Genomic DNA, 12,302 nt, shown 5'->3' with positions numbered 1-12,302 from the left:
AAAATAACATGAGAAATGCAAACAACTCAAATTATGTATAATTTTTAAAAGATTATATACAAAAGTATCTAGTCTTGAGCAGAAATTTAATTACCTAGCAAAAGTATATTGCCATTTGTGGGGGTAGCCTTTCTGGTTAGTAGTTTATACTTAAAAACATCTTAGCAAATGAACTTCAGAATATTTACCTCAAAGTAACAAAAACTCACGTTCATGCAGAAGTGAGTACAAAGTTCAAAGCAACTTTAATTAAAATTAAATGAAGAAAACCATGCAAACATCTTAAACAAATTCTGGTGCACTATTGCATAGCTCAGGTTCAACTAGACTCTTTAAATACAGGCTGGTCCTAACTGTGCAATCCCCTGGCCTCAGCCTCTACAGTGTTAGGGTGGTAAACATGCCCCACCGTACCCCACTCTAAAATACAATGTTAAAAGAAAGCTCCTGCCATTTTTTACAAAGGGAGATGCTGCTGTTCTCAAGTGGTGCTCTTACCTCACTGAGTAGAAGGAGGCTACAGCTGTGGAAAATTACTTTACAGCACATATACACAGTAGCAAGAGCTACATGGTTCATGGCTTTTCATCTAAACATCTAATTTCTGGAGTTACCTAAAGAAACAACCTGAACTATGGGAATATATACATAGACATGTACACACAATATGTTACTACTATGTAACTACACATACACACATTATATAGTATAGATAAAAAAGATAAAATTTAGCAAGCTACATATTTTCATAATAATGATTTTATATATCAAGTCATGGTGCCTGTTGGCAGCTCATATTTTTAATCCCAGCATTCAGGAAACTAGGCAGAGCTGTTGGTAGTTTGAGGAAAGCCTAGGCTAAAACGTGAGACTGTCTGAAAATCCAAAAGGGGAGGGAAAAAAAACAAATCTAGTCATGGAAAAGACATATCCATTCACAATGATGATAACAGTATGAAGAATATAAGAAAAAATTAGTATAACAAGGGAATTAAACAAAATTCAATTTTAGTCCCAAATTACCTACCTAAAACAAGCATTTGAAAAATTGTTAAAATAAAACATTATTGGTAATGAAAACGTCTATGCACTTTTCTCAAACCCTTTTAAAAAGTAGTATATCATTTTACAACCGAAGAAGCACACTTTTACCTTATCCCAGAAATCAACCAAAGCTGTAAAGTCCCATTTCTTAGAATATGCCACATTGTATTTCAGAATAGCATCCTATAGAAAAAAACAGAAACAAATCTCATGACATACACATGTAAGTTATCTTTTGCAAACTACTTCCAATAAATTTCTTAATACAAAGCAAGCTTCGTCCTGACATTAGCTATTCCACATTAGTAGCTTTGGACAAACAGAATAAACACTAATTATTATTCACATAAGAAAAACTAGATTAGAGATGTTAAGCAACAGGAGAAAAACATAATTACCCTAAAGCATGCATTCTAAATGGGGACAATGTACTCCAACTGGACAAAAATCAGACCTTAGGGGATAAAAAAAATAAAGAAATTACAATGGTTTGTGGTTGACATCATATGTTGTATGTATATATATTGTATTGTCTGTCTCTCTGTGTGTGCACACACATACATTTATAAGATCACTACACTTACACAGTTATATATACTTTATACATTTAAGTATTCTCACACACAAGAGACATAGCTACTTGTAGCACTAAAATGTCATTAGGGAGTGAATAAGGGAAGAAAATGTTTAAAAGAAAAAAAATTGAAGAATACTGACTTAGAGTAAAAATAGTATTTCCCCCTCACTTTTAGCTATGTGTGCGTAAGTGTGTACAAACTTGTACACATTTGTATGTTCTTGTGGGTGAGTGTATAAGTATATGCATATCAGCGTAGAGGCCAGGTCCACATTTAGCGTCTTTTTCAATTGTTCTTCACCTTATTTTTTGATACAGGGCCTTTCATTGATGCACAACTCTCTGACTGACTAGACTAGCTGGCCAAAGAGCTCTAGGGATCCTCCTGTCTCCATCTCTCTAAGCTCTGGAGTTAAAGATACACTCGGCTTTTTTACATGGGTCCTCACGTTTGCAAGGCAAATAGTTTACTGACTGATCCATCTCTCTAGGCCCTACTATCAACTATTTATAAACTATAAAATATTACCTTGTTAGTACAGAAAATCTATGTATACTTTTCTCAAAACTTCCTACACAGCGGAAATATTTTACAGCCAAAGAAGTCAGCATACTATTACTTTATCCCATAAATCAACTACAACTGAAAAAGAAAATCTTTGTATGGTGGCACAAAGTCTAGTAGTTCACACAGGTGACACCAATTATATATTCATATAGAATGGCAAGTCAAACTATGCCATCTACTGGTGTAAGTTTTAACAATCCAAGTAAATAACACTCTACACTGGGTTTCCAGTTAATTATGCATAAAGCAATCCATTAGTTGTGCAGAAGAAACTATTATTTATAATTAGCTCTTATATAATTTTTAAAATATCTACCCTGTTCATATCTTATATCACTAATAAATTAATAAGTAAAATTTATAAACAACTATATTGATAATTTATTTTTTTTCTAAAGGAATATAGTAAGCCTGAAAACCACTGTTAGTTATTACTATAAAGGTTCCAAACTGCTTTATCACAAAAAAACTTATAAAAAGCTTCCTAAAAATACTTTGTCACACAATGAATAAGTATCTCCATTAAAGCCTGAGCCTACAAAAATTGTATTTATTTAGAATCTAGGTATAGAAGTAAAAGCTTTTATTTTTCTCTCACAAGCCATTTTTTGTTAAGAATTAAAATGTTAAAGAATTATTTCTAATCCTTAGTAGCCTGTTTCAAAATGATACAATAAATAGCAATGACTACAAATAAATAAACGGCCAAATGATGTATGCATATATTTAATCACAAAGGTAACTCTCAAAAATCTTCATTTAAATCAAATACTACAGCACACATATTATGAGACTCCTCTCAAGTAAATTATAAGCTGATCTATAATGGAAAAAGGAGCAGTTTTTTTTTCCCCCCTTGAGGCCAGAGAAGAACATAAAAGCAATTATAAAGGGGCAAGGATAATCTTTGGGCATGTAAGAAATGGCAAGTGTCTTGACTGTGGGAGACTTCAACAGTAGATACAAATATCAAAACCCATCAAACTAAACACAAAAGAGTACTTTTATATGATTCCTCAAAGCAGAAAAACATTTTAAGCACTACTTATTTCCTAATTCCTTCATCACATTTTATAATTAGATTAACCCAACAAAGTAATTGCATGATATCTGTGCAAGAGGGCTCAAGCCCTCTTCAGGGTACCAAAATCTGAGTATGCGCAACTCTTATATAAGTGGCCTAGTATATGCCCATAATTAGGCACACCCTCCTTTATACTTAGGTTACTTACAATTCCTAAATCAATGTAAACAATATGTAGTTACACTTTATTGTTTAAAGAATAACTGCAAGAAAAAAGGCTGAACATGTTTAATTATTGTCACAATTTTTTTTCTTTCTTTTTCTAGAGGCAGTCTCCTACTATAGTTGAGGATATCCTGAAAGTCATTATGCAGCCCACACTAGTCTCAAACTCACAGCAAATGGCATATCATACTTGATTGCTGGGATAAAGCCACACAGCAAGGCTGCCATGCCTGACTCAGGGAAGTTATTTTAAACTGGTCAGATTCAAATATGAGGAACTTAGATACATGGGTATCTTTCCATTTGGAATGCTAATAAGTGGGCTAACTAGATTTACTTGTCCTCTAGTATTCAAATCTCAAGAGCAGTTTACCACGAGTTCTTTAGTAGGAAAGCTGGGTGTTGGTTTGTACTTAGCTATCAACTACTCAAGTTCTTTGTAGCTCACAATAATAAATATAAGGACCTTTCTGTACAAATTCTCCAGCATACTATTAACAGAAATAGTACTGAAGATACTGTTTCTCTTTTAAACTCTGAATATCTGATCTCCCCAAATTTATCTCTGAATGAACAAGTAGCAGAAAGATTATAGCAATCGTAAGGCTTAATATTTATTTATTTATTTCACATATCATTCATTGAACAAAGAAATTACTATAAGCTGAAATAAGGAATTCTGACAGATTACCCTGTTCTGATGATAAAAACAAAACAAAACAAACAAAGAAACCAAAAGACAAACCAAAACAAAAATCTTATTTGAAAGAAATAAAATGTTCAAAATACATACTTGTACACAAATCAATGTTTTTCATGTAAAGAAAATAGGAAAAAAATACCACAGAAACTTTAACAAGCTTAAAATTAGATTGGTAAAAAAACATGAAACCCAAGAAAGTGGCCATAAGTAGTCAAGCCCCTGAAAGGAAATTAACTCCATTTCCATAAAGCATAAATGGCTATGCCACTTTACATAAGCATTGTGCTTTTTGGCTATTTAATTCTCTAAAAAAATATGCATGTTCATGCATATTGTAGACATTAGGGGGAAAAAAATCTAATGATTACCCTATACTCTTAAGTAAAAACTTAAATTACTGTTCATATGTAATATTAATAAATAATTAAACTCCTAAAGTAATAAGAGCAATAAAAATAGAATATTTAATATGTATTCTAATCATTGGCAGGCTTAGTTTCCCTTAGGCAAAAAGCGTTGCGATCATAATTCTTTCTTGATGTTAAACATATTGCAAAAGCACGATCGTTTTAAAATAAAAAAAGAGGCCTAAACTGAAGGAAACTGGACAAAGAACCAAGAAACTGAAGTCCTATTGCTGTTTCATCAAATTATTCTATGTGGCTCTGGGCAAGTCATTTACAATTCTCAATTTTTCTACTCTATTACTAGTGACACTATGGAAACCAAGAATTTTCCTAAAGAGCCTTCATAAGTGACTGGAAACAAACACTGCATATGAAGATTGTTTTCACCCAGCTCTAACCTATTATGATCAAAAATGCCTTTGAGGGAGAAAAAAAAAGACCTACCTCTAAGAGATATATATAGATAGGATTGAAAAAAACATACCTTCAGGTTCTGGGGTCGTGTGAATTTGTTGAGAAGTGCAGTCTGAATGAGCTCCCACCTACTCCCTGCAGTTCGCTCACCATTCTTACAGGGGGAGAAAAAAAGGCCAGATCAAAGCATTTTAAGTTGTTTTGCATCATAGACTCAAAAAGCCAAATGTGCTAAACCAACCCAGGAACTAAAATGCTTCCAGTTTAATATTTACCTCATCTTCCACAGGGTACAAGTTTTGTTCAGAACAAGGCATTTTAACATGCTTGTTATCCCACAAATCTTTATAATGTGTTGGAAAAGGTTTTGGAACATCTCCTCCTCGCAGAAGGTCTACCTAAAATACAATGTAAATAGAAAAACAGTAAGCCATAAAAATGAAGCATTCCTTCCACAAAACAATACAAATAAAGCAGCCCAAGAAAATGCTATAAAGATGGAGCCCAGCTCCCAAGCAAGAAGCCTCCCCAATCCCTCTGCAACTGCTGCCACCTCACCTCTAGCAATCACACATCTTGTGAATTTTTACCTGCATTCTGAGACCTTGACACCTCCTCACTGTTTGTCTAAACTTCCACCGACAGCTTCCTATCTCCCTCTTCCTAACTCCTTCAACCCCAGATCCTGACACCCTGTAAAACTCCTCTCCATATTTTGGAATAACATCATCTCTAAAAATAGCCCCAGTTTTAGAATATTTGGCTAAGCTCTTAACAAAATGCCATTCATTTTTATACAAGTCAGAAAACTCACAAGTCCAGAAAGAGCAAATTCCTTCATATCATAGCTATATGCTTGTATATAAACTGTCTCTCTCTTGTCATAGTTAACAGCAGTTATCATCTCCTTACTTTATCGATTTAAATCTGAATTCATCTTCACAGCTAGGCTTTGTTTTCTTCATCACTGTGATGACTTTAGGAACTTTTAAACAAGCAGTTAATATAGTTGTTTCATAGACTACTACAATACTCAACAACTCTTGTTTTTCTTTTTGGTGTGTGTGTGTCTGTATTTGTTCACGTGTACAGATTGCATGTGGAGGTACGTACACATGCATGTAAAAGCCAGAGGCCATAGACCAATATTAAGTGCCTTCCTCTATTGCTATCTACCTTACTTTAAAACGTTACTAATTATTTGTGTGTGTGTTATATGATATGGGCACATATGTGCCAAAGTGAGTGTAGAAATGTTGATTCTGAGGTTCAAAGTCACATTGTCAGGCTTGCAGGGCAAGCACCTTCACCTGCTAAGCCAATTCACAGGCCATCCACCACATTTATTTATGTGCATATGTCTGTGTCTACATGCCACATACATAAGAGTGTCAGATGCTCCAGACCTGGAGTTGTAAGTAGTTGTAAGCTGCCCCGTGTGGTTTCTAGGAACCAAATTGAGGTCATCTAAAGGGCAGCAAATGTTTTTACTTGCTGAGCTATCTCTCTAGCTCTCACCTGGTTTTTATGTGAGTGTTGGAGATCCTCATGCTTAGGTGAAGCACTTTACACACTGTGCCATCTCCCTAGCCCCAATACAGGTTTTACCTTTCTTCACTAAAATTAAATTTCCTGAGAAATAATTATTTAAATTTTTTCACCAGAAAATTTAAGATAGAACCTGACATACACATACATGTGTATATATGTGCCCATGTAAACATACACAAAGCTATTACAATAAGCATTAAGCAAATCTTTGATGAAAGCATAAGGTTTTCATTTTATCTATTCTAGGTATTTCAAGTAAATGGAAGCATACAACATGTAGGTTTTTGCGTCTATTGCCTTCACTCATCAGAATGTTTTCAAGGTTCTCCCAAATGGTGTCACGTATCATAGTTCAGTGCAGAAAACTGATGATATGATTTTTAAGTATAATATGCTATAAATAAGAGGTATGTGGTATTAGACAGACCTGTTCTGGAAAGATTCAATCAAGTGAGCTGAGAAAGACTTCCAGAAGCATAACTGAACTCAAGGAAGAAAGAGAAGTTAACTGGGATGGAAGGACAAAAGTCACATAGTATTTCTGTTCATTGTAATCTGGAGCAGCACCCAAAAAGACATGTATTAGAGGCTTAGCACCCAGGGCCTGGTACTATGGAAGGTGGAGGAACCTTTCAGACCAGTCCTAGTTAGCGGAAGGAAGTGTATGACCTCTTCCTTTCTCCTCCTTGCTTTCTGGCTGCCAAGAAATGAAGAAATCTCTTCCATCATGCTCTCTTGCTGTAATGTACTATATAGCCATAGGCCAAGAGTGAAAGACAAAAACAATCATTGTCTCCAAACCCTGAGCCAAAATAAGTCTTGCTTCCCATGAGTTTATTATCTCAAGTATTTTGTCACAGTCACAGAAATCTGACCATTACAAAAAAAAAAAAAAAATGGTATCAAGAAGTAGACTACGCGGTACCTCATGATATGGTTGAGAAACTTTTGGGACTGGTTTATGGGCAGTTTGGAGAAGCAAACTAGAGAAAATTTAGAATGCTATAAACAGGGCTTAGTGGGTGATGCTGCTAGTTCAGAACACCAGAATGCTGACAGGAATGTGGACAATACAGGCTGTGTTGATGAGGTTTCGGATTATCTGAAAGTAAGGATTCTACTGTGAACCAGACTAGAAGCCATCTGGGTTTCATTCTGGCAAATGACTTGTCTATATTTTATCCATGTTAAGTCTTTCTCTGAATTTGAGTTTTAAAATGACAAGACTAATTTATCAAATGATAAAAGAAGTTTTAAGGCAACAGAAAAATAAGGCTACAGCATGAGTACTGCTGGTTTCTTTTAACCAGATTTATAGTAAGAATAAAGAACAAAAAGACCTGAAAAGCTAATAGTTTAGGGGGGAAAGGCACATATAAGGTTGGGGAAAGTATTGCTAAAATGAGTATCAGCACTAAAAAAAGGCCAAGTACTTTGTACATGGACAATAAGAAAGATACTTTTGAGGGCTTATCAAAAACTGTTAGGCCTTACCCAGCTAAGATCTCACCTACCACAGGCTCAAAGATTAATGAAAATAAAATATAGAAGGTTTAGTTGAAAGATTTTCCAAGACAGTCAGTGGAGAAGAGAGCTGAAGTTGTTGCCTGCACAAGGTTACCAGGAAACTGTTTTCCCATATTGTCAGAGGATTCAAAGCCACTTTAATTCAGGACTCCCATACAGCTCTCACCTGCAACAGACTTCAACACTGTCCATGATTTTGACTTTACATGCCATGTACCATGAAAGTTTTAGTATCATGGTGGAGGTTTCTCCTGAGATTTCAAAGCAGAAGGTAGAAGGCCAAGCAGTATGCGACAAGATCAGAACCCCTGCAAGCTTCCTCTGACAGGTGGTGCATAAAGACAATGAAGCCGAAGCTGCAGAGAAGACCCGAGGAAACCAAAGGTGCAGGTATGGGGGGGGGGGGTGTGTCATGAGATGGAGTGTTTAGAGCTACGGAAAGCAGAGAATGAAGAGATATTGCTTTAGAGACATAGAATTTCCAGTTGGGAAGATGAAAAAGTCTGGAAATGGATATGGTTGATGGTTGTTCAATATTGTCAATACACTTACTGTCACTAAATCACATACAGAAAAAATGGTTGTAGTGGTAAACTTTGTTTTTTTTTTCAATTTTTTTTTTTTTTTTACTTTTTATTATTTATTATAATTTATTCACTTTGTATCCTGGCTGTATTACCCTCCCTCCCCTACTCCACTGATAGCGGAGGTCCTTCTCCCCGTAATCCAACCCTAGCCTATCAGGTCTCATCAGGAATGGCTGCATTGTCTTCCTATGTGGCCTGGTAAGGCTGCACACCTGTCCCAAAGGGGAGGTGATCAAAGAGCCAGCCACTGAGTTTATATCAGAAACAGGCCCTGTTTCTCTTACTAGGAAACCCACTTGGACATTGAGCTGCCATGGGCTACATCTGAGCAGGGGTTCTATGTCATCTCCATGCATGATCCTTGGTTGGAATATTGGTCTCTGCAAAGTCTCCTGGGCCCAGAATTTTTGGTTCTGCTGCTCTCCTTGTGGAGCTCCTGTCCCGTCCAGGTCTTTTGTCTCCCCCTTCTTTCATAAGATTCGCTTCAATCTGCCCAAAGTTTGGCTATGAGTCTCAGCATCTGCTTTGATAGCCTGATCAGTAGAATCTTTCAGAGGCCCTCTGTGGTAGGCTCCTGTCCCGTTCCCTGTCTTCTCCTGTTTCCAATGTCTATCCCATTTGCCCTTCTGAATGAGGATTGAACATCATCCCTAGGGTCCTCCTTGTTTTTTTAACTTAGTATATTTATTCTATTGTATATGTCTAATGTCCACTTATAAGTGAGTATATACCATGTGTGTCTTTCTGCTTCTGAGTTACCTTACTCAGAATGATCTTTTCTAGTTCCATCCATTTGCCTGCAAATTTCATGATTTCCTTGCTTTTAATTGCTGAGTAGTATTCTATTGTGTAAATGTACTACAACTTCTGTATCCATTCCTTAGTTGAGGAACATCTGGATTTTTTCCACAGTCTGGCTTTGAATATTTTACCACAACTTAACAAAAAATGAGCTTGTAGCTGGGCATTTCGACACAAGCCTTTAATCTCTGCACTCAGGAGGCATAGGCAGGCAAAGCTTTTTGAGTTTAAGGGCCTGGTCTACAGATCAAGTTCCAGGACAGCCAGGGCTACAGAGAGAAATCCTGTCTTGAAAAAGCAAAACAAAACAAAAGGAACACTGGTTTTAGATGTGCTGAGTCTGAATACCTGTGAGGTGGTAATGAAAAATAACCAGAAGGATCTAAGAAAAAAAGCAAAGCTAGAGAATGTACTCACTCTTAAAACAACTTTGAACTCTTTATCTTACAAAATAACAATACCTAACATGTAGTAGGTAGTTAAAAAATACAATTAACTGGAAAGAAAAAAAATAAAAAGAAAAACTTTTGTTCCTGGGTAAGAGGTAATAGTTACCCGAATAGTTACTGTGTGATTTGCAGATGGTCTTAAGAGAGGCAAATGGGTCCCACACCAAGGCATTTTCCTCATTTCCTCAATAGGTGTTCCCAGCCACTTCTTATCTGGAGGAAGGTTAGGCGGAACGTATTTAGGAATCTTCCTTTCTGTTCTTTGATGTCTGACTTCACACTGTTCTTTTCTAAGGTCAAGACAAATATATTCAGTCACAAACTATTTACTGTTTTTCTTAGATACATATATACAAAACTTCTGAAGAATGTTACTGTCTAAAGTGCACCAAGCTTGCATGCTTTATAGGGAAGATTTAAAAAGCTTATATTAAAATGCCAGAGCTGGTTTCTAATAGCTTAGAGAAGAAACTTCTAAACATATAAATAACCTTTGAAAACAGAAACAAGTCACAGACCGCTGAGTCAGTAAACTTAGGATCATAAGCTACAAAACATATTTTAGAACGCTGAGCAGGGTTTAAAATTACTTACAGAATAACAGCAAAAGCACAAGGCTTATATTTTAAATACACAGGAAAAGATCCTCGTAGTAGCACCCACAGTTATAGGGTTTCAGTGACATTTCTAACCCAGATCTCAGTTTTCTCATTTATGAAATATAGTATTAACTGTTTGCCCATTGGAAATAGTGTTGTATAAAAAAGCCTACATAGATGGTAAATAACAGCTACAGTTGACCAAATATTTTCATTTTCTAAAAATGTTGATAAACTCCGTAAGAAAGTCCATGAAACTAAAACTGACAGCCAATACACATCACCCCTTGTTTTCTGCTTTCAGCCTTTTAGAATTTATACTTTGAAATCTAGACTTAATTTTAGGTTGGCATAAATAGTTAATAAAAATATAACTAATTTACTATAAATAATTACCTTCTTAATTCCCCCTACAAAATTAAAAAAACAATTTTTATGCTAGGGAGGGATACTCCTAATTAGGAGGTGAGAGGGTTACCTTCTGTCCTCTGACCTGGGAATTCTCATGAAATGATCTGTGATTTTAGAATCCTTTTTTCCATGCTGCTTGGAACTTCTACATTCTACATTAAAGCTAGCAGTGTTTCCAGGTGGCTTGGTGTTTAAATCACTGGTCCCAGCATTGCTCGCTCCTTCAAATTGGAAATGCAATCTAATTTCACTTCCCTTTGTCAAATACCGTTTTCTAAGATCGCTGTCAGCTTCTCTTGCTTGGCAACTTGGAAGTTTATTTGCTGTTTGGGAGGAAGTATCTTCTTGTTCATCAAAGCCTGGACTTGTTTCTTCATCTGCTTCTGAATCTTGACAACTGTTTTTGGAATTGTCTACATCCATTGGTGACTCCGGTTCACTTTCTTTCTCAAATGGAGGCGAATCACCTAGGCTACTTTCTTGTCTAGTCAATTTGTTGTCACTTTTTGGTCCAATTCCAATGTCCTCAGCACCAACATCTGATAAAGGACTCTCTGGTACCACATCCGCCTCCTCCTGTGGACAACCTGTACAGTCTTTCATGGCATGGCAAGACCCGCTACACTTACAGTAGCTTCTGGACTGCTCATCTCTCACTGTTTGCTTTGTGTTTGCAACCTTTGTAGGTGTAAGAAAATGTTGATTGTCTCTATCTTCTTCATTATCTGTGTCACTGTGGTCATCAGTTTCAGTTGATTGATCAATGTTAGCATTACTAAGCAGCTTTGGTACCTGAGTCATCGTTGGAGGCTCACTTGCCAAAAGCTGTTCTACATGCTTCCCTTCATTTTGACACTTGCGTGTACTTGCAGTCTGCTGTTGGTTCAAATACTGTGTGTTCCTTTCAATGGGTGATTTATCAAGATTTAGCTGAGAAACATTTTCTAATTTTTCCACCTTATGTTGGAAAAAGTTATCTTTGTGCACAGAACTCATTGTGGCGTCTATCCTTATGTTGTTGTTTTCTTTACTGCAAAAGAACAGAAAGAACTAAAACCAATTTATTATAAAAAATTATAGTGATTAAACTATTGAACAAGAGTCTCCTCTTGTGATACCCTGAACACACAGTGGACTGTTCCACTGCCCTGCACTTGTGCACTTGCACCCAAAATGCATTTCCTATTGTGTGCCTGGTAAACACCTACCTTTCCTTCAAATCTTAAGGTTGTCGGGTGGCAGCGGCACACATCTTTAATCCTAGCACTCGGAAGGCAAAGGCAGGTGTATCTCTTTGAGAGTTCAAAGCCAGACTAGTCTACAGCATGAGCTCCAGGTCAGCCAGGGCTACACAGAGAGACCCTGTCTCAAAAAAACAAAAAAGCAAAACAAAACACAACAACAACAAAAACCCT

The 12,302-nt window shown here is 36.3% G+C and overlaps 1 protein-coding gene across 5 annotated transcripts in view; it reads right to left on the bottom strand.

Moving 5' to 3' along the window:
- The window catches only part of Parg (poly(ADP-ribose) glycohydrolase), a 110,255-nt gene that overhangs the window by 84,307 nt on the left and 13,646 nt on the right, over positions 1-12,302 (bottom strand). For 3 of the 5 annotated variants that reach the window (XM_021641728.2, XM_021641725.2, XM_021641727.2), the window contains exons 3-7: positions 10,955-11,917; positions 9,984-10,167; positions 5,238-5,360; positions 5,033-5,116; positions 1,153-1,227 (exon numbers count right to left, since the gene is read on the bottom strand). In XM_021641728.2, the coding sequence (XP_021497403.1) occupies positions 1,153-1,227; positions 5,033-5,116; positions 5,238-5,360; positions 9,984-10,167; positions 10,955-11,917 (1,429 nt within the window). Of the gene's footprint in view, positions 1-1,152; positions 1,228-5,032; positions 5,117-5,237; positions 5,361-9,983; positions 10,168-10,954; positions 11,938-12,302 lie in introns of all 5 variants that reach the window. The other 2 variants (XM_021641726.2, XM_021641729.2) reach the window with 2 other exon arrangements.

Source organism: Meriones unguiculatus, chromosome 9 (genome assembly GCF_030254825.1).
Source record: "Meriones unguiculatus strain TT.TT164.6M chromosome 9, Bangor_MerUng_6.1, whole genome shotgun sequence".
Classification (NCBI taxonomy): Eukaryota; Metazoa; Chordata; class Mammalia; order Rodentia; family Muridae; genus Meriones; species Meriones unguiculatus.
This window is presented reverse-complemented; position numbering and strand designations above follow the sequence as displayed.